General features: G+C 41.8%; 1 protein-coding gene across 1 annotated transcript in view; it reads right to left on the bottom strand.

Annotated features, from left to right (window-relative positions):
- Positions 1-3720: 3720 nt before the first annotated feature.
- The window catches only part of bpifcl (BPI fold containing family C, like), a 38277-nt gene continuing 18234 nt past the window's right edge, over positions 3721-23763 (bottom strand). Inside the window, exons 4-15 of the mRNA XM_061985561.2 lie at positions 21228-21383; positions 21096-21159; positions 20211-20271; positions 20035-20126; positions 16919-17095; positions 16798-16857; positions 14232-14399; positions 9900-9967; positions 9795-9837; positions 9673-9736; positions 4109-4185; positions 3721-4042 (exon numbers count right to left, since the gene is read on the bottom strand). Of these exons, the coding sequence (XP_061841545.1) occupies positions 3971-4042; positions 4109-4185; positions 9673-9736; positions 9795-9837; positions 9900-9967; positions 14232-14399; positions 16798-16857; positions 16919-17095; positions 20035-20126; positions 20211-20271; positions 21096-21159; positions 21228-21383 (1102 nt within the window). The 3' untranslated portion in view covers positions 3721-3970. The remainder of the gene's footprint in view (positions 4043-4108; positions 4186-9672; positions 9737-9794; positions 9838-9899; positions 9968-14231; positions 14400-16797; positions 16858-16918; positions 17096-20034; positions 20127-20210; positions 20272-21095; positions 21160-21227; positions 21384-23763) is intronic.

Consider the following 23763-nt stretch of genomic DNA (forward strand, 5'->3'; position numbering starts at 1 on the left):
AAGGACGCTTGTAACAGTGAACATATAGATGTATAAAGGACGCTTGTAACAGTGAACATATAGATGTATAAAGGACGCGTGTAACAGTGAACATATAGATGTATAAAGGACGCTTGTAACAGTGAACATATAGATGTTTATAGGATGCGTGTAACAGTGAACATATAGATGTATAAAGGACGCTTGTAACAGTGAACATATAGATGTATATAGGACGCGTGTAACAGTGAACATATAGATGTATAAAGGACGCTTGTAACAGTGAACATATAGATGTATAAAGGATGCTTGTAACAGTGAACATATAGATGTATAAAGGACGCTTGTAACAGTGAACATATAGATGTATAAAGGACGCGTGTAACAGTGAACATATAGATGTATAAAGGACGCGTGTAACAGTGAACATATAGATGTATAAAGGACGCGTGTAACAGTGAACATATAGATGTATAAAGGACGTGTGTAACAGTGAACATATAGATGTATAAAGGACGCTTGTAACAGTGAACATATAGATGTATAAAGGACGTGTGTAACAGTGAACATATAGATGTATAAAGGACGCTTGTAACAGTGAACATATAGATGTATAAAGGATGCTTGTAACAGTGAACATATAGATGTATAAAGGACGCTTGTAACAGTGAACATATAGATGTATAAAGGACGCGTGTAACAGTGAACATATAGATGTATAAAGGACGCGTGTAACAGTGAACATATATATGTATAAAGGACGCGTGTAACAGTGAACATATAGATGTATAAAGGACGTGTGTAACAGTGAACATATAGATGTATAAAGGACGCTTGTAACAGTGAACATATAGATGTATAAAGGACGTGTGTAACAGTGAACATATAGATGTATAAAAGACGCGTGTAACAGTGAACATATAGATGTATAAAGGACGCTTGTAACAGTGAACATATAGATGTATAAAGGACGTGTGTAACAGTGAACATATAGATGTATAAAGGACGCGTGTAACAGTGAACATATAGATGTATAAAGGACGCTTGTAACAGTGAACATATAGATGTATAAAGGACGCTTGTAACAGTGAACATATAGATGTATAAAGGACGTGTGTAACAGTGAACATATAGATGTATAAAGGACGTGTGTAACAGTGAACATATAGATTTATAAAGGACGTGTGTAACAGTGAACATATAGATGTATAAAGGACGTGTGTAACAGTGAACATATAGATGTATAAAGGACGTGTGTAACAGTGAACATATAGATGTATAAAGGACGCGTGTAACAGTGAACATATAGATGTATAAAGGACGTGTGTAACAGTGAACATATAGATTTATAAAGACCGCGTGTAACAGTGAACATATAGATGTATAAAGGACGTGTGTAACAGTGAACATATAGATGTATAAAGGACGCGTGTAACAGTGAACATATAGATGTATAAAGGACGCTTGTAACAGTGAACATATAGATGTATAAAGGACGTGTGTAACAGTGAACATATAGATGTATAAAGGACGCGTGTAACAGTGAACATATAGATGTATAAAGGACGCTTGTAACAGTGAACATATAGATGTATAAAGGACGCTTGTAACAGTGAACATATAGATGTATAAAGGACGTGTGTAACAGTGAACATATAGATGTATAAAGGACGTGTGTAACAGTGAACATATAGATTTATAAAGGACGTGTGTAACAGTGAACATATAGATGTATAAAGGACGTGTGTAACAGTGAACATATAGATGTATAAAGGACGTGTGTAACAGTGAACATATAGATGTATAAAGGACGCGTGTAACAGTGAACATATAGATGTATAAAGGACGTGTGTAACAGTGAACATATAGATTTATAAAGACCGCGTGTAACAGTGAACATATAGATGTATAAAGGACGTGTGTAACAGTGAACATATAGATGTATAAAGGACGTGTGTAACAGTGAACATATAGATGTATAAAGGACGTGTGTAACAGTGAACATATAGATGTATAAAGACCGCGTGTAACAGTGAACATATAGATGTATAAAGGACGCGTGTAACAGTGAACATATAGATGTATAAAGGACGTGTGTAACAGTGAACATATACCGTATTTTCCGCACTATAAGGCGCACCTAAAAACCACAAATTTTCTCAAAAGCTGACAGTGCGCCTTATAACCCGGTGCGCTTTATATATGGATAAATATTAAGATTCATTTTCATAAAGTTTCGGTCTCGCAACTTCGGTAAACAGCCGCCATCTTTTTTCCCGGTAGAACAGGAAGCGCTTCTTCTTCTACGCAAGCAACCGCCAAGGTAAGCACCCGCCCCCATAGAACAGGAAGCGCTTCTTCTTCTACTGTAAGCAACCACCCGCCCGCGTAGAAGAAGAAAAAGCACGCGGATATTATCATTTCCTTTGTGTGTTTACATCTGTAAAGACCACAAAATGGCTCCTACAAAGCGACAGGGATCCGGTTCATGAAAAGACGCAATCTCTCCATCCGCACACGGATTACTATTTCACAGCAACTGATATTCCTGTGAACCGCACTGTGGATACAACGGGAGCACGTACGGTGAATATTCGCACCACAGGGAATGAGAAGTCATCCTTCACTGTGGTTCTAGCTTGCCATGCTAATGGCCAGAAACTTCCACCCATGGTGATATTCAAAAGGAAGACCTTGCCAAAAGAGACCTTTCCAGCCGGCGTCATCATAAAAGCTAACTCGAAGGGATGGATGAAGAAAAGATGAGCGAGTGGTTAAGGTAAGTTTAAGTTTACGCGAAGAGGCCGGGTGGCTTTTTTCACGCAGCTTCGTCCATGTTGATATACGACTCCATGCGCGCCCACATCACGTTGGTTTTTAATATATTATTAAAGTTTGACTGACCTATCTGACTGTTTTTTTGACATTCCTTTAGCGCAGTTAGATGCGGCTTACAACACGGGGCGGCTTATAGGTGGACAAAGTTTTGAAATATGCCGTTCATTGAAGGCGCGGCTTATAACCCAGGGCGCCTTATGGTGCGGAAAATACGGTAGATGTATAAAGGACGCGTGTAACAGTGAACATATAGATGTATAAAGGACGCTTGTAACAGTGAACATATAGATGTATAAAGGACGCTTGTAACAGTGAACATATAGATGTATAAAGGACGTGTGTAACAGTGAACATATAGATGTATAAAGGACGTGTGTAACAGTGAACATATAGATGTATAAAGGATGTGTGTAACAGTGAACATATAGATGTATAAAGGACGCTTGTAACAGTGAACATATAGATGTATAAAGGACGCTTGTAACAGTGAACATATAGATGTATAAAGGCCGTGTGTAACAGTGAACATATAGATGTATAAAGGACGCGTGTAACAGTGAACATATAGATGTATAAAGGACGTGTGTAACAGTGAACATATAGATGTATAAAGGACGCTTGTAACAGTGAACATATAGATGTATAAAGGCCGTGTGTAACAGTGAACATATAGATGTATAAAGGACGCGTGTAACAGTGAACATATAGATGTATAAAGGACGCTTGTAACAGTGAACATATAGATGTATAAAGGACGCTTGTAACAGTGAACATATAGATGTATAAAGGACGTGTGTAACAGTGAACATATAGATGTATAAAGGACGCATGATATTAATACACGATTGTGTATTAGTTTTTTCTATGTACAAATTGATGAATAAGTTGCTTTGAAACCATGAGTCAAGGTGACAAACATTAATTTTTATTTTTACAAAACCGTGTTGAATTGAGCTCAGCAACATTAGAATGATAATTGGGAGGAAAAATTAATTTTTTTATTACACGTTACTGAGAGGGACCCTTTTGGGCCGTAGGGTTAAAATTCATCTCTCAAAGGCATAGTTGCTATTTCCTCACTAGGTGGTGCACTCCCACCCGTGTGTATACATTGTGGTGGTCGTCACACCTTCCTATGGTGCCCTCATGACAATCAGTGCTCCACTTGACCAAGATGGTTGTGGTTCAGTTGCAGCTCAACATTTGAGTGCAGATCCATGAAGCCCTGCAGGGAGGAGACAACAATGAACTATTTGTTCTGTCACATCCTCACAATGATGGGTGTACTTACCTCTTCTACACTCACTACTGCTTGTACCAGATGTACCTGTCTGCTCTGTGGGAGAGCTACACCCTTGGACAGTCTGTCTGCAAAGCAAAGATATGAAAACATGTCTTTAAATAAGAAGATATGACTGTCTTTATATAAGGAGATATATTTAAATGTCATTATATAAAATGTCCACAAGTACACACACTCCTAATAACCAATTATAATAATTATTAATTATATATCTGTTATACTACTCGAATAACATGTGCTATATATATATATATATATATATATATATATATACACACACATGTGTGTGTGTACTGTGTATATTGTATATACAGTATATGTATATATGTACAGTGGTGGTCAAAAGTGTACATACACTTGTAAAGAACATAATGTCATGGCTGTCTTGAGTTTCCAATCATTTCTACAACTCTTATTTTTTTATAGAGTGATTGGAGCACATACTTGTTGGTCACAAAAAACATTCATGAAGTTTGCTTCTTTTATGAATTTATTATGAGTCTACTGAAAATGTGAGCAAATCTGCTGGGTCAAAAGTATACATACAGCAACATACCGTATTTTCCGCACTATAAGGCGCACCGGATTATTAGCCGCACCTTCAATGAATTACATATTTCATAACTTTGTCCACCAATAAGCCGCCCCGGATTATAAGCCGCGCCTACGCTGCGCTAAAGGGAATGTCAAAAAAACAGTCAGATAGTTCAGTCAAACTTTAATAATATATTGAAAACCAGCGTTCTAACAACTCTGTCCCAAAATGTACGCAAATGTGCAATCACAAACATAGTAAAATTCAAAATGGTGTAGAGCAATAGCAACATAATGTTGCTCGAACGTTAATGTCACAACACACAAAATAAACATAGCGCTCACCTTCTGAAGTTATTCTTCATTCGTAAATCCTTCGAATTCTTCGTCTTCGGTGTCCGAATTGAAAAGTTGCGCAAGCGTGGTATCCAAAATGGCCGGTTCCGTCTCGTCGAAGTCATCGGAGTCAGTGTCGCTGTTGTTCTGTGAATCCTGCCTTCCGGAAAGCTCGGACCACAGTTGTGACCGAAATATCTGCCCAGGCATTTACGATCCACTGGCAAATGTTGGCGTATGTCGTCCGGCGCTGTCTGCCCGTCTTAGTGAAGGTGTGTTCGCCTTCGGAGCTGTGTGAAAAAAGCCACCCGGCCTCTTCGCGTAAACTTCCCTTAACCACTCGCTCATCTTTTCTTCATCCATCCATCCCTTCGAGTTAGCTTTTATGATGACGCCGGCTGGAAAGGTCTCTTTTGGCAAGGTCTTCCTTTTGAATATCACCATGGGTGGAAGTTAGCATGGCAAGCTAGAACCACAGTGAAGGATGACTTCTCATTCCCTGTGGTGCGAATATTCACCGTACGTGCTCCCGTTCCACAGTGCGGTTCACAGGAATATCAGTTGCTGTGAAATACGGTAGTAATCCGTGTGCGGATGGAGAGATTGCGTCTTTTTATGAACCGGATCCTTGTCGCTTAGTAGGAGCCATTTTGTGGTCTTTACAGATGTAAACAGGAAATGAAACGTACGGTGATATCCGCGCGTTTTTTCTTCTTCTTCCGGGGGCGGGTGGTTGCTTACAGTAGAAGAAGAAGCGCTTCCTGTTCTATGGGGGCGGGTGCTTTCCTTGGCGGTTGCTTGCGTAGAAGAAGAAGCGCTTCCTGTTCTACCGGGAAAAAAGATGGCGGCTGTTTACCGAAGTTGCGAGATCGAAACTTTATGAAAATGAATCGTAATAAAGCGCACCGGGTTATAAGGCGCACTGTCAGCTTTTGAGAAAATGTGTGGTTTTTAGGTGCGCCTTATAGTGCGGAAAATACGGTACATGTTCAATGTTGGTGATGTAGAAAATTTACAATCCAATCAAATGATCTTCATGGCCTCTTAACTTCATGTGAGTGATTATGATTGACCACACCTGTTGACTTCTCTGAGCCCATTTAAATAGGGCTCATGTGATGCAGTCATTAGACTTGGTTACAAACACCACAATGGGAAGTCAAAGGAATTCAGCACAGATCTGAAAAAACCTGACATGACTTGAACAAGTCAGGAAAGTCACTTAGCCATTTCAAAGCAGCTTAAAGTCCCAAGAGCAACTGTGCAGACAATTGTTCCTAAGTATAAAGTGCATGGCACAGTTTTGTCACTGCCGCGATCAGAAAAAAAACGCAAGCTATCACCTGCTGCTGAGAGAAAATTGGTCAGGAGGATCAAGAGTCAACCGAGAACCACTAAAAAGCAGGTCTGTAATGAATTGGAAGCTGCTGGAACACCGATGTCAGTGAACACAGTAAAGCATCGCCATGGACTGAGAGGCTACCATGCAAGAAGAAAGCCCTTGCTCCAGAAGCCACACCTTAAGGCTCGTCTAAAGTTTGCTGCTGATCACATGGACAAAGATAAGACCTTCTGGAGGAAAGTTCTGTGGTCAGATGAAACAACATTTGAGCGGTTTGGCCACAATACCCAGCAATATGTTTGGAGGAGAAAAGGTGAGGCCTTTAATCCCAGGAACACCATTTCTACCGTCAAGCATGGTGGTGGTAGTATTATGCTCTGGGCCTGTTTTGGTGCTTTAAATGGGACAATGAAAAAGGAGGATTACCTCCAAATTCTTCAGGACAAGCTCAAATCATCAGCCCGGAGGTTGGGTCTTGGGCGCAGTTGGGTGTTCCAACAGGACAATGACCCCAAACACATGTCAAAAGGGGTAAAGGAATGGCTAAATCAGGCTAGAATGAAGGTTTTAGAATGGCCTTCCCAAAGTCCTGACTTAAATGTGTGGACAATGCTGAGGAAACAAGTCCATGTCAGAAAACCAACACATTTAGCTGAACTGCACCCATTTTGTGGTCAAAAATTCAAGCAGAAGCTTGTGGATGGCTACCAAAAGCGCCTTATTGCAGTGAAACTTGCCAAGGGACATGTAAGCCAATATTAACATTGCTGTATGTATACTTTTGACCCAGCAGATTTGGTCACATTTTCAGTAGACCCATAATAAATTCATAAAAGAAGAAAACTTAATGAATGTTTTTTGTGACCAACAAGTATGTGCTCCAATCACTCTATCACAAAAAAATAAGCGTTGTAGAAATGATAGGAAACTCAAGACAGCCATGACATTATGTTCTTTACAAGTGTATGTACACTTTTGACCACCACTGTGTATATATATATATATATGTATATATAAGAATATATATATATATGTAGGTATATATGCATATATATATATATATATATATATGTATATATTATACATAAAAGTCAATTTCTGAAAGTAAAACTTCAATGTTCCCATTGGCTTAATGTTTTCAAATTATTAATTAAATCTTGGAAAATGGTTGAAAGTAGAAAATACCTTAAATTATTATTTTTATTGGAGGAATTTACGCTGATGTAGATTAGCCTGTTTTATACATACATATAACTTGTATTATTACAATATTTTAATTGATCCTACTGTAGTGTCTCTTATTCTTTTATTAACACAGTTTGTATAAAGATGTTTAAAATATTGTAAAACATTGAAGTTTTTGTATAATTTCAAAATGTAGTGTTTGCGCCTTAAAATAATAAGTTATTCTCAAATAGTGGGGCGGGACCCCTACGGGACGCTTGCAAACCCGTGCAACGTGCTTTATCAGTATCATGCTTTAAACCCGCCTTCAAAAAGCTGTTTGCTACAAAACGTGCTCATTGTGGATATTCATTCATCCTGACTTCCTCTTTGTTATAGACAAGTCATACTATTTATAAATGTCAATAAAGATACAATTTTATGCAGAGGTGTACTTGACAATTTTATAGACAAATGATACTATTTATACATTTTATTAAAGATACAATGTTATGCAGAGGTGTACCAATAACAATTTTATAGACAAATGATACTATTTATGAATGTTAAAAAAGGTACGAGGTTATGCAGAGGTGTACTTATAACAATGTTATAGGCAAATGGTACTATTTATAAATGTTAATAAGCATACAATATTATGCAGAGGTGTACTTATAACAATGTTATAGGCATGTGATACTATTTATAAATGTTAATAAAGATATAATGTTATGCAGAGGTGTACTTAACAATTTTATACACAAATGATACAATTTATATAGGTAATAAAGATACAAGGTTATGCAGAGGTGTACTTATAACAATGTTATAGACAAGTTATACTATTTATATGTTAATAATGATACAAGGTTATGCAGAGGTGTACTTATAACAATTTTATACATCCATCCATCCATTTTCTACCGCTTGTCCCTTTTGGAGTCGCGGGAGGTGCTGGAGCCTATCTCAGCTGCATCCGGGCGGAAGTCGGCGTACACCCTGGACAAGTCGCTACCTCATCGCAGGGCCAACACAGATAGACAGACAACATTCACACTCACATTCACACAGTAGGGCCAATTTAGTGTTGCCAATCAACCTATCCCCAGGTGCATGTCTTTGGAGGTGGGAGGACGCCGGAGTACCCGGAGGGAACCCACACAGTCACGGGGAGAACATGCAAACTCCACACAGAAAGATCCAGAGCCCGGGATTGAACTCAGGACTACTCAGTCAGGACCTTCGTATTGTGAGGCACATGCACTATATAAATGTTAACGATACAATGTTATGCAGAGGTGTACTTATATCATTTTTATACACAAATGATAGTATTTATAAATGTTAATAAAGATACAATGTTATGCAAAGGTGTACTTATAACAATTTTATACACAAATTATACTATTTATAAATGTTAATAAATATAAATTGTTATGCAGAGGTGTCCTTACATCAATGTTATAGACAAATTATACTATTTATAAATGTTAAAGATACAAAGTTATGCAGCGGTGTACTTATAACAATGTTATAAACAAATGATACTATTTATAAATGTTAAAGATACAAGGTTACGCAGAGGTGTCCTTATAACAATGTTATAGACAAATGGTACTATTTATAAATGTTAATAACGATACAAGGTTATGCAGAGGTGTACTTATGACAATTTTATACAGAAATTATATTATTTATAAATGTCAATAAAGATAGCTGGGAGTGGACCACTCCTCTTATTGAGTCTGTTTAGCTAGATTGCGCAGCTAGTGGGTCCATGACGATGACTGATGTTTTGTTTGATCGGCCATTTTACTGCCGTGTTACAGACACCGTTTGGAAACAATTAAGGTATGTAAATAAATATTGCTGTGTAAATAAGTCATTTCACAACAAGAATATATCTGCCACTTATAGTCCGGTGTGACTAATATATGGAAAATATTAGTATCTTCTAAAATGTAGTGGGCGTGGCTTATAAACAACTATAGTCTGTAAAATAGTGTATTAGTATTCTTCCATCATAATAATAATCTATGATTAACAAAAAGTGTACATCCAGGTTCCTTTGGACATCAACTAGAAGGACGCCATATTTGTTTACTTTTTTCAATTAAAAAAAGGTCATTGATGGGAACCCTGAACTAAAAGGTCCAATAATGAAGTGACAAGTCACCATTAAGTGGAGGCAGGACCAACATCTTCATGGTAATCCTGGACAAATTCTCCAAAGTGTCGGTCTGCAAACAGACGGCAGTTAAAGGGCGTGTGCGAGCGCTAAGGTGACACAGGCGGTACCTTAAAGGGTCCGATGGTTGTCGCTGTTAGCGTCAGATTCAGACTGTAGGAAGAAGATACGCTTACTTTTACACCTTTTATTGTGGCCTTCATGCTTCCACTCACTTGTCCATCGTCACCGAGGACTTCAGCCGCTCATTATCTGCCCACACGCTGCCCTTGTAGCTGGAGTCCTGCATCAAACAAACACATTTCCAGTTCAATACCTTCAACTGGTGCTCATTTTTGGCCTCAATTCCAGAATTGTAGCCGCAATCTGCCCGGCAACAAGTGACCCAGAAAACCTCAGCTGGAAAAAATAAAAGTCGTTGCTTAAAGAAGATATTTAAAAAATTCCCGTGCTGCTGTAAGTTCATAGAAATAAATCAGTTGTCACTTTTGTAGTCTGTATTAAATATTAATTTAGTGTTTATTTTTTTTAACATGACTTTGTTGTTGATGTTCTGTAAAAACATTTCATTTATAAAGTTTTGTTTTTTCAAACACCCCCAGACACAAATCCATGCACCAAACCAGGAGGGGCCACCTTGTTTTTAATGAGGGCCACTCCGCAATTATGGCTGCCCTCTGATGGCCACCTTAAATGACATGACAGGCCATTTTAAATCATAGGACAGGTCACTTTAAATGACATGACAGGCCATTTTAAATGACGTGACAGGCGACTTTAAATGACGTGACAGTCCACTTTAAATGACGTAACAGGCCATTTAAATGATGTGACAGGCCACTTAATGACAGGCCACTTTAAATGTCGTGACAGGTCACTTTAAATGACGTGACAGGTCACTTTAAGTGACGTAACAGGCCACTTTAAATGATGTGACAGCCCATTTAAATGATGTGACAGACCACTTAATGACAGGCCATTTTAAATGTCGTGACAGGTCACTTTAAATGACGTGACAGGTCACTTTAAGTGACGTAACAGGCCACTTTAAATGATGTGACAGCCCATTTAAATGATGTGACAGACCACTTAATGACAGGCCACTTTAAATGATGTGACAGGTCACTTTAAATGACGTAACAGGCCATTTAAATGATGTGACAGGCCACTTAATGACAGGCCACTTTAAATGTCGTGACAGGTCACTTTAAATGACGTGACAGGTCACTTTAAATGACGTGACAGGTCACTTTAAGTGACGTAACAGGCCACTTTAAATGATGTGACAGCCCATTTAAATGATGTGACAGACCACTTAATGACAGGCCATTTTAAATGTCGTGACAGGTCACTTTAAATGACGTGACAGGTCACTTTAAGTGACGTAACAGGCCACTTTAAATGATGTGACAGCCCATTTAAATGATGTGACAGACCACTTAATGACAGGCCACTTTAAATGACGTGACAGGTCACTTTAAATGACGTGACAGTCCACTTTAAATGACGTAACAGGCCACTTTAAATGATGTGACAGGCCATTTTAAATCATAGGACAGGTCACTTTAAATGACATGACAGGCCATTTTAAATGACGTGACAGGCGACTTTAAATGACGTGACAGTCCACTTTAAATGACGTAACAGGCCATTTAAATGATGTGACAGGCCACTTAATGACAGGCCACTTTAAATGTCGTGACAGGTCACTTTAAATGACGTGACAGGTCACTTTAAATGACGTGACAGGTCACTTTAAGTGACGTAACAGGCCACTTTAAATGATGTGACAGCCCATTTAAATGATGTGACAGACCACTTAATGACAGGCCATTTTAAATGTCGTGACAGGTCACTTTAAATGACGTGACAGGTCACTTTAAGTGACGTAACAGGCCACTTTAAATGATGTGACAGCCCATTTAAATGATGTGACAGACCACTTAATGACAGTCCACTTTAAATGTCGTGACAGGTCACTTTAAATGACGTGACAGGTCACTTTAAGTGACGTAACAGGCCACTTTAAATGATGTGACAGCCCATTTAAATGATGTGACAGACCACTTAATGACAGGCCACTTTAAATGACGTGACAGGTCACTTTAAATGACGTGACAGTCCACTTTAAATGACGTAACAGGCCACTTTAAATGATGTGACAGGCCATTTAAATGATGTGACAGGCCACTTAATGACAGTCCACTTTAAATGACGTGACAGGTCACTTTAAATGACGTAACAGGCCACTTTAAATGATGTGACAGGCCATTTAAATGATGTGACAGGCCACTTAATGACAGTCCACTTTAAATGACATGACAGGCCATTTTAAATCATAGGACAGGTCACTTTAAATGACATGACAGGCCATTTTAAATGACGTGACAGGCGACTTTAAATGACGTGACAGTCCACTTTAAATGACGTAACAGGCCATTTAAATGATGTGACAGGCCACTTAATGACAGGCCACTTTAAATGTCGTGACAGGTCACTTTAAATGACGTGACAGGTCACTTTAAATGACGTGACAGGTCACTTTAAGTGACGTAACAGGCCACTTTAAATGATGTGACAGCCCATTTAAATGATGTGACAGACCACTTAATGACAGGCCATTTTAAATGTCGTGACAGGTCACTTTAAATGACGTGACAGGTCACTTTAAGTGACGTAACAGGCCACTTTAAATGATGTGACAGCCCATTTAAATGATGTGACAGACCACTTAATGACAGGCCACTTTAAATGTCGTGACAGGTCACTTTAAATGACGTGACAGGTCACTTTAAGTGACGTAACAGGCCACTTTAAATGATGTGACAGCCCATTTAAATGATGTGACAGACCACTTAATGACAGGCCACTTTAAATGACGTGACAGGTCACTTTAAATGACGTGACAGTCCACTTTAAATGACGTAACAGGCCACTTTAAATGATGTGACAGGCCATTTAAATGATGTGACAGGCCACTTAATGACAGTCCACTTTAAATGACGTGACAGGTCACTTTAAATGACGTAACAGGCCACTTTAAATGATGTGACAGGCCATTTAAATGATGTGACAGGCCACTTAATGACAGTCCACTTTAAATGACATGACAGGCCATTTTAAATCATAGGACAGGTCACTTTAAATGACATGACAGGCCATTTTAAATGACGTGACAGGCGACTTTAAATGACGTGACAGTCCACTTTAAATGACGTAACAGGCCATTTAAATGATGTGACAGGCCACTTAATGACAGGCCACTTTAAATGTCGTGACAGGTCACTTTAAATGACGTGACAGGTCACTTTAAATGACGTGACAGGTCACTTTAAGTGACGTAACAGGCCACTTTAAATGATGTGACAGCCCATTTAAATGATGTGACAGACCACTTAATGACAGGCCATTTTAAATGTCGTGACAGGTCACTTTAAATGACGTGACAGGTCACTTTAAGTGACGTAACAGGCCACTTTAAATGATGTGACAGCCCATTTAAATGATGTGACAGACCACTTAATGACAGGCCACTTTAAATGACGTGACAGGTCACTTTAAATGACGTGACAGTCCACTTTAAATGACGTAACAGGCCACTTTAAATGATGTGACAGCCCATTTAAATGATGTGACAGACCACTTAATGACAGGCCACTTTAAATGACGTGACAGGTCACTTTAAATGACGTGACAGTCCACTTTAAATGAAGTGACAGGCTATTTTAAATGATGTGACAGGCCATTTAAATGATGTGACAGGCCACTTAATGACAGTCCACTTTAAATGACGTGACAGGTCACTTTAAATGACGTGACAGTCCACTTTAAATGAAGTGACAGGCTATTTTAAATGACGTGACAGTCCACTTTAAATGACGTGACAGGCCACTTTGAATGACGTGACAGGCCAACTTAAATGACGTGACAGGCCACCTTAAATGACGTGACAGGCCACTTTAAATGATGTGACAGGCCAAATTGAATGAAGTGACAGTCCACTTTAAATGACGTGAAAGGTCACTTTAAAGTATGTCACAGTTCACTTTGAATGAAGTGACAGTCCACCTTAAATTACGTGACAATCTACTTTAAATGATGTGACAGGCCACTCTAAATGATGGGGTGGACCACATGAAATGATCTAAAAAATACGGTGAATTACATGACAGGCCACAATAATGCGTGGCGCAGTGGAAGAGTGGCCTTGCGCAACCCGAGGGTACCTGGTTCAATCCCCACCTAGTACCAACCTCGTCATGTCCGTTGTGTCCTGAGCAAGACACTTCACCCTTGCTCCTGATGGGTGCTGGTTAGCGCTTTGCATGGCAGCTCCCTCCATCAGTGTGTGAATGAGTAAATGTGGAAGTAGTGTCAAAGCGCTTTGAGTACCTTGAAGGTAGAAAAGCGCTATACAAGTACAACCCATTTATCATTTATTTATAATGAGGTGTAAATTTTCCTCAGACTAAATCCAAACAGGTGCTATTCAAAGTACTGGAGTCATGTTCTGAGTTCTACAAAGTAGAAGTACTGAAGTTCCTCACCAGGTGCAGTTTGAAGAGCGGCGTGAGTGTGGCGTTGGCCTGCAGGGCGAAGGCTCTGATGGCGCCTGGCAAGATCAGTGTGACGGCACCAGGGTGGAAGGAGAAGATGGGCGTGTTCCTAGCGTACACCTTCAGAACCACGGGCAGGTCGGGGAACAGCCCTGGGAGCTGAGGAAGAACCCACATGTCACCTGGACCACAATGTGGTGCAATGACACCACCTGGTGGACACTTTTAGGTACTGCCTTGTTCCTAAAGGTGTGTCCTAAAGTGTGGGCGCACCTGGGGAGTGTGGGCGTACCTGAAGAGTGTGGGTGTAACTTAGGTGTGTGGGCATACCTGAGGAGTGTGGGCATACCTGAAGAGTGTGGGTGTACCTGAGGAGTGTGGTTGTACCTGAGTAGTGTGGGCGTACCTGAGGAGTGTGGGCGTACCTGAAGAGTGTCGGTGTAACTGAAGAGTGTGGGTGTAACTGAGGTGTGTGGGCATACCTGAGGAGTGTGGGTGTACCTGAGGAGTGTGGGCGTACCTGGGGAGTGTGGTTGTACCTGAGTAGTGTGGAAGTGCCTGAGGAGTGTGGGCGTACCTGAGTAGTGTGGAAGTGCCTGAGGAGTGTGGGCGTACCTGAGTAGTGTGGAAGTGCCTGAGGAGTGTGGGCGTACCTGAGGAGTGTGGTTGTACCTGAGGAGTGTGGGTGTACCTGAGGAGTGTGGGCGTGCCTGAGGAGTGTGGGTGTACCTGAGGAGTGTGGGTGTACCTGAGGAGTGTGGGCGTGCCTGAGGGAGTGTGGTTGTATCCGAGTAGTGTGGGCGTACCTGAGGAGTGTGGGTGTACCTGAGGAGTGTGGGCGTGCCTGTGGAGTGTGGGCGTGCCTGAGGAGTGTGGTTGTACCTGAGTAGTGTGGGCGTACCTGAGGAGTGTGGGCGTACCTGAAGAGTGTCGGTGTAACTGAAGAGTGTGGGTGTAACTGAGGTGTGTGGGCATACCTGAGGAGTGTGGGTGTACCTGAGGAGTGTGGGCGTACCTGGGGAGTGTGGTTGTACCTGAGTAGTGTGGAAGTGCCTGAGGAGTGTGGGCGTACCTGAGTAGTGTGGAAGTGCCTGAGGAGTGTGGGCGTACCTGAGGAGTGTGGTTGTACCTGAGGAGTGTGGGTGTACCTGAGGAGTGTGGGCGTGCCTGAGGAGTGTGGGTGTACCTGAGGAGTGTGGGCGTGCCTGAGGGAGTGTGGTTGTATCCGAGTAGTGTGGGCGTACCTGAGGAGTGTGGGTGTACCTGAAGAGTGTGGGCGTGCCTGTGGAGTGTGGGCGTGCCTGAGGAGTGTGGGTGTAACTTAGGTGTGTGGGCATACCTGAGGAGTGTGGGCATACCTGAAGAGTGTGGGTGTACCTGAGGAGTGTGGTTGTACCTGAGTAGTGTGGAAGTGCCTGAGGAGTGTGGGCGTACCTGAGTAGTGTGGAAGTGCCTGAGGAGTGTGGGCGTACCTGAGGAGTGTGGTTGTACCTGAGGAGTGTGGGTGTACCTGAGGAGTGTGGGCGTGCCTGAGGAGTGTGGGTGTACCTGAGGAGTGTGGGCGTGCCTGAGGGAGTGTGGTTGTATCCGAGTAGTGTGGGCGTACCTGAGGAGTGTGGGTGTACCTGAAGAGTGTGGGCGTGCCTGTGGAGTGTGGGCGTGCCTGAGGAGTGTGGGTGTAACTTAGGTGTGTGGGCATACCTGAGGAGTGTGGGCATACCTGAAGAGTGTGGGTGTACCTGAGGAGTGTGGTTGTACCTGAGTAGTGTGGGCGTACCTGAGGAGTGTGGGCGTACCTGAAGAGTGTCGGTGTAACTGAAGAGTGTGGGTGTAACTGAGGGGTGTGGGCATACCTGAGGAGTGTGGGTGTACCTGAGGAGTGTGGGCGTACCTGGGGAGTGTGGTTGTACCTGAGTAGTGTGGAAGTGCCTGAGGAGTGTGGGCGTACCTGAGTAGTGTGGAAGTGCCTGAGGAGTGTGGGCGTACCTGAGGAGTGTGGTTGTACCTGAGGAGTGTGGGTGTACCTGAGGAGTGTGGGCGCGCCTGAGGAGTGTGGGTGTACCTGAGGAGTGTGGGCGTGCCTGAGGGAGTGTGGTTGTATCCGAGTAGTGTGGGCGTACCTGAGGAGTGTGGGTGTACCTGAAGAGTGTGGGCGTGCCTGTGGAGTGTGGGCGTGCCTGAGGAGTGTGGGTGTAACTTAGGTGTGTGGGCATACCTGAGGAGTGTGGGCATACCTGAAGAGTGTGGGTGTACCTGAGGAGTGTGGTTGTACCTGAGTAGTGTGGGCGTACCTGAGGAGTGTGAGCGTACCTGGGCGGTGTGCTTGTACCTGAAGAGTGTGGTTGTACCTGAGGAGTGTGGGTGTACCTGAGGAGTGTGGGCGTCCCTGGGGAGTGTGGGCGTGCCTGAGGGGTGTGGGCGTACCTGGGGAGTGTGGGCGTACCTGGGGAGTGTACTTGTACCTGAAGAGTGTGGGTGTAACTGAGGAGTGTGGTTGTACCTGAAGAGTGTGGGTGTACCTGAGTAGTGTGGGCATACCTGAGGAGTGTGGGCGTACCTGAGGAATGAAGGCGCCCAGTGAGCGGGTGTTGAGGTGCACAGGTGAGCTGGCAGGTACCTGAGCGGGGGAGGGGCATGTTGGTCAAAGGTGAGGAGGGCGTGTTCTCAGGTGATCTCACCATGCTGTCGTCGATGAAGGTGTGCAGGAGTCCTGCGGCCCAGCAGCTGAAGGAGGCGGAGTTAAGCGTGAAGTCGGAGAGGGCGGCGGTCAGCATGAAGTGGGCGTGCTCAGGTAAGACAAAGGGCTGCGGGTCAAAGGGCGGATCCTTTGGCTCTTTCACACTAGACACCTCCCCCTTCACACATGACACATGCATCACACTTTATATCATGTTGTATATTTCTCTTAAACATCACACTTTATATCATGTTGTATTTTTCTGTTACACATCACACTTTGTATCATGATGTATATTTCTGATACACATCACACTTTATATCATGTTGTATATTTCAGTTACACATCACACTTTATAGCATGTATATTTCTGTTACACATCAAACTTTGTATCATATATTTCCTGTTAAACACATCAAACTTTATATCATATATTTCCTGTTAAACACATCAAACTTTATATCATATATTTCCTGTTAAACACATCAAACTTAATCATATTGCACATTTCCTGTTAAACACAACAAACTTAATCATATTGCATATTTTCTGTTGAACACATCAAACTTTATATCATAATGCATATTTCCTATTCCTTGTTAAACACGTCAAACTTTATATCATAATGCATATTTTCTATTACTTGTTAAACACGTCAAACTTGATATCATAATGCATATTTCCTATTCCTTGTTAAACACATCAAACTTTATATCATAATACATATTTTCTGTTAAACACAACAAACTATCCATACTTCCTGTTCCTTGTTAAACACATCAAACTTTATTTCATAATACATATTTCTTGTTAAAAACATCAAACGTTATCAGATTTCCTATTCTTTGTTAAACACATCAAACTTTTTATCATATCTTTCCTGTTAAACACATCACACTTTATCATATTTCTTATTCCTTGTTAAACACATCAACCTTTATATCATATCAAATCAAATCAAATCAACTTTATTTATAAAGCACATTTAAAATTTACCACAGGGGTAGCCAAAGTGCTGTACAATGGGCAGGTTAAAAGATAATATGAGTACCGAGCAAACACAACACAACACAAACAGAACACGATAAAAAATAAATAAATACAATAATATAAATAAAACATAAAAACATAAAAACAGGTTCACAGCAGGTGTATTATGGGGCGCCATTGCAGGATGGATATCACTCAGTGTTAAAAGCCATGGAATAAAAGTATGTTTTTAAGAGAGATTTAAAAACAGGAAGAGAGGAGGCTTGTCTAACACTCAGAGGTAGGTCGTTCCAGAGCTTGGGAGCAGCAGCGGCGAAAGCTCTGTCACCTCTAAGCTTCAGCCTTGTGTCAGGGACCGTCAACAGCAGCTGATCGGCTGATCTTAAGGATCGGGTGGGGCAGTAAGGCTGAAGGAGGTCGGAGAGATAGGTTGGCGCGAGGTTGTTTAGACATTTAAAAACAAATAAAAGGAGTTTAAAATTGATTCGATAACGCACAGGGAGCCAGTGAAGGGACGCTAAAATAGGGGTGATGTGCTCACGTCTGCGGGTCTGTGTTAGCAGACAAGCAGCAGAGTTGTGCACGAGCTGCAGGCGGGCGAGGGAGGCCTGGCTAATGCCTACATACAGGGCATTACAGTAGTCAAGACGAGTCGAGATAAAGGCGTGGATTAATTTCTCGAGATCAGGTCCTGATAGAAGCGGTTTCACTTTCGCTATTTGGCGTAATTGATAAAAGCTTTTTTGAACGACACTGCTGATTTGTTTTTCGAATTTAAAATCTGAGTCGAACTTTACCCCCAGGTTTGTGACACAGTCGCTGAGATACGGGGTCAGAGTGCCGAGGTCAACGTTGGGGGAGGGAGAGCGACTTGGACCGAACAACATAACTTCTGTTTTGTCTTCATTTAGGCTCAGGAAGTTAACTGAAAGCCAGGCTTTGATGTCGTGCAGGCAGTCAATAAGATGTTGAACCGTGTTATTTTGTGCCATGGGAAAATAAATCTGGCAATCATCGGCATAAAAATGAAATGCAATACTGTACTTCCTAAAAATAGAAACAATGGGGAGAAGGTAAAGCGCAAATAAAATTGGGGCAAGGATTGAGCCCTGGGGGACCCCATGTGGTAAAGGAGCTGTGGAAGACATAAAACTGTCTACTTTTACACAAAAACTCCTGTCGGTTAGGTACGACCGGAACCAGTTGAGGGCGGCGCCCTTAATGCCCACACAGTTCTCAAGAAGAGTGATTAAGGTGGCGTAGTCGACGGTGTCGAACGCAGCAGACAGATCTAAAAGCACCAGGACAACACATTTACCAGAATCAGTGGACAGGAGGATATCGTTAGATACTTTTAGAAGCGCTGACTCTGTGCTGTGGAGGGCTTTAAAACCGGACTGGAACAGCTCAGTGATACCATTATCTTCCAAGAAGGGCAACAACTGACTGTAGACAACCTTCTCTAATATTTTGGAAATGTATGGAAGATTAGAGATAGGTCTGAGGTTAGAGAGGAGAGAGGGGTCGAGGCTTGGTTTTTTAAGTAGAGGTCGTACCACTGCATGTTTAAACTCTACTGGAACTATTCCAGAAGATCATAATGCATCTTTCTTGTCAAAGACATTAAACTTTATATTATATTGCCTATTTCTGCATCTTTCCTGTTAAACACACCAAACTTTATATCGTAATACATCTTTCCTGTGAAACACATCAAACTTTATCATATTGCCTAAATCTTGTTGTACACACCAAATTTGATCATATTGCCTAAATCTTGTTGTACACACCAAATTTTATCATATTGCCTATTCCCTGTTAAACACATCACACTGTATATAATTTACTTCCTGTTAAACACATCAAACTTTATCACATTGCCTATTCCTTGTTAAACACACCAAGCTTTATATCATAAAGCATCTTTTCTGTTTAACACATCAAACTTTATCGCATTGCCTATTCCTTGTCAAACACATCAAACTTTGTATCATATTGCCTATTCCTTGTTGAAAACATGAAACGTTATCATATGGCCTATTCCTTGTTAAACACATCAAACTTTATCGCAATGCCTATTCCTTGTTAAAAACATGAAACTTTATATGATAATGCATCTTTCCTGACCTTAAGTCCGAGGCTCAGACTTGCCGCCTGGACCACAGGCTTGCTGGTGAGAGGCAGGTCCACGATCAGGTCCTGGTTGACCTGCAGGCGGACTAAAGACAAGTCGGGTGTTTTCCAAGAACTGAACAAGGGACAAGCAGTAGAAAATGGATGGATGGATGAACTGGCTGCAGTACCTTTCATGGCCTGCAGGTGCTGTTCCAAGTTCTCCACCAGATCCTCCATGGTGGGACAAAGCTTGCAAGAAAGGAAACCATGCAAACTGTTTTATTTTACGCACCAATAAAAAAAATATCGTAAGATAAAGTGAACGTTTGTAGTTTGGAAGGACCCACTAAAACCCTGGTCAAAGATCCTCTTTGTGACTGGAGAGATGTGCTGTTTTAAGACGCTAAATAAAGTACTAAAAAAGGGTGAGTCAAAGATCCTCTATGTGACAGGAGAGATGTGCCGTTTTTAAGGACCGAAGCGCTAGAAACAAGTGAGCCAAAGATCCTCTATGTGACAGGAGAGCTGTGCTGTTTTTAAGGACTGAAGTACTAGAAACAAGTGAGTCAAATATCCTCTATGTGACTAAGGACTGAAGCACTAAAAACAAGTGAGTCAAAGATCCTATATGTGTGACAGGAGAGCTGTGCTTTTTTTAAGGACTGAAGCACTAGAAACAAGTGAGTCAAAGATCCTCTATGTGACAGGAGAGATGTGTTGTTTTTAAGGACTGAAGCACTAAAAACAAGTGAGTCAAAGATCCTCTATGTGACAGGAGAGATGTGTTGTTTTTAAGGACTAAAGTACTGGAAACAAGTGAGTAAAAGATCCTCTATGTGACAGGAGAGATGTGCTGTTTTTTTGACTGAAGTACTAGAAACAAGTGAGTCAAAGATCCTCTATGTGACAGGAGAGATGTGCTGTTTTAATGACTGAAGTACTAGAAACAAGTGAGTCAAAGATACTCTATGTGACAGGAGCACTCTGCTGTTTTTAAGGACTGAAGTACTAGAAACAAGTGAGTCAAAGATCCTCTATGATAACAGTGAAAGACAAAGCAGAAGACCACTCACTCCGTTCATTATCTGGCGTCTGATGAAGGCCTCAAGATGGCTGCCAAAAGGCTGCATGATCCAGCTGGGGACAGGACGAGGCGTTCAAGTGGCGAAGAAGCAGTAGGAATTATGAGAGACAAGATGTGACACCTGGAGCCGCCGTGCAGACGCAAGTCCACCTGTCCAGTTGTGGCCTCACATGTCACCTGGTTTACACACAAACGTCCACCTGAGTCTCTTCCCAGGTACTGCTCTGAGGCCACGCCCACTTGGAACACGGCCACGTCAAAGGAGCCTCTTGCATTCCTGGAAACATGCGTCAGAATCATCATCATCATAGTAATAAACATATTAATAATAATAATTATAATAATCATCATCTTAGTAATAAACATATTAATAATCATCATCATCATCATCATAGTAATAAACATAATAATAATCACCATAATCATCATAGTAATAAACATATTAATCATAATAATAATCATCATCATAGTAATAAACATTAATAATAATTATCATCATTACAGTAATAAATATATTAATCATAATAATAATCATCATCATCATAGTAATAAACATATTAATAATAATAATAATAATCATCATTATAGTAATAAACATATTAATGATATTAATCATCATCATCATTACAGTAATAAATATAACATATTAATGATAATAATAATAATCATCATCATCATCATAGTAATAAACATATTAATCATCATAATAATAATCATCATAGTAATTAACATATTAATCATAATAATCATCATCATCATCATAGTAATAAACATCCATCCATCCATCTTCTACCGCTTGTCCCTTTTGGGGTAGCAGGGGGTCGCTGGAGCCTATCTCAGCTACAATCGGGCGGAAGGCGGGGTACACCCTGGACAAGTCGCAATCTCATATTAATCATAATAATAATAATCATCATCATAGTAATAAACATCCATCCCATCCATCCATTTTCTACCGCTTATTCCCTTCGGGGTCGCGGGGGGCGCTGGAGCCTATCTCAGCTACAATCGGGCGGAAGGCGGGGTACACCCTGGACAAGTCGCCACCTCATCGCAGGGCCAACACAGATAGACAGACAACATTCACACACTAGGGCCAATTTAGTGTTGCCAATCAACTCATCCCCAGGTGCATGTTTTTGGAGGTGGGAGGAAGCCGGAGTACCCGGAGGGAACCCACGCAGTCACGGGGAGAACATGCAAACTCCACACAGAAAGATCCCGAGCCCGGGATTGAACCCAAGACTACTCAGGACCTTCGTATTGTGAGGCAGACGCACTAACCCCTCTGCCACCGAGCTGCCAGTAATAAACATATTAATCATAATAATCATCATCATCATCATCATAGTAATTAACATATTAATCTTAATAATAATAATAATAATCATCATCATAGTAATTAACATATTAATCTTCTTTTTTCGTGTCAGTTTTCCATTTCTTCACACGGTCTTTAGCATTGTGGTTGAACTCTGAGAGATCTTTGAAGATGCCCTGGTGGGCTAGCAGAGGTCCAACATGGCAGTGCTGCATCCTAAGGTCCTCAGGTGGTTGGGCCGGTTTTGTAGCCCCATCTGGCCATAGCAGCTTTTCATCGCCCCGTTCCTGTTCTCAGGCGGTTTAGTGTCTTCCACTGGACCCATGGTGTTTCCGACCCGGGGTTCAGGTCTTCAGAAGGGGGGATTCCCATGTCAATAGGAGGGGGGTCTTTCTCTAGTCTTTGTGTCCATAGCTGGAGTCTGGTTTCTTCCCGAGATGTTGTTAGGAGCTGGACATTGCTGAGGAAGCTTCTCCTTGTCTTCAGACGTTGGGCTGAGGGTTCAGGTCCATGGAGGGGGTGGCGTTCATCACCGGTAGCTGTTGGGAACTCTACTCGGCTGGCAACTTCCCGTCTCACGTCTGCAGGGGCAATGCCAGCGAGGTTGTTCAGGTTGGTAGGCTTCAAGCAACCAGTGATCAAGCGGCAGGTGTTGTTCAGCGCTGGGTCCAGTTTTTTGGCATGGGTTGATCTCTCCCAGACAGGACATGCCTACTCCGCCCAGGAATAGCACAGGGCCAAAGCAGTACATCTTAGTGTGTGTGCTGTGGCTCCCCATTTGGAATTTGTCAGTTTCCATAAGATGTTGTTTCGGGAGCTGACTTTCAGTTTGGTGTTTTTGATGTGTTCCTTGAAGGAGAGGGTGGTGCGGTCCAGGGTTACGCTAAGGTAGACAGGTTTGGTACAGTTCTTAAGTGGTGTTCCAGACCATTTGATGTTAAGAGGTCGGTTCACATCCCGGTTCCTGAGATGGAACGAGCAGACTTGGGTCTTCGCAGGGTTTGCATGTAGATGGTTTCGCTCGTAGTAAAGTTAAAGTACCAATGATTGTCACACACACACTAGGTGTGGCGAAAGTACTCTCTGCATTTGACCCATCACCCTTGATCACGCCCGGGGAGGGGAGGGGAGCAGTGGGCAGCAGCGGTGGCCGGAATCATTTTTGGTGATTTAACCCCCAATTCCAACCCTTGATGCTGAATGCCAAGCAGGGAGGTAATGGGTCCCATTTTTATAGTCTTTGGTATGACTCAGCCGGGGTTTGAACTCACAACCTACCGATCTCAGGGCAGACACTCTTAGAGAAGTAGCTCATCTAGGGCTGAGGTGAGGTTTG

This window comes from Nerophis lumbriciformis, linkage group LG23 (genome assembly GCF_033978685.3).
Source record: "Nerophis lumbriciformis linkage group LG23, RoL_Nlum_v2.1, whole genome shotgun sequence".
Classification (NCBI taxonomy): domain Eukaryota; kingdom Metazoa; phylum Chordata; class Actinopteri; order Syngnathiformes; family Syngnathidae; genus Nerophis; species Nerophis lumbriciformis.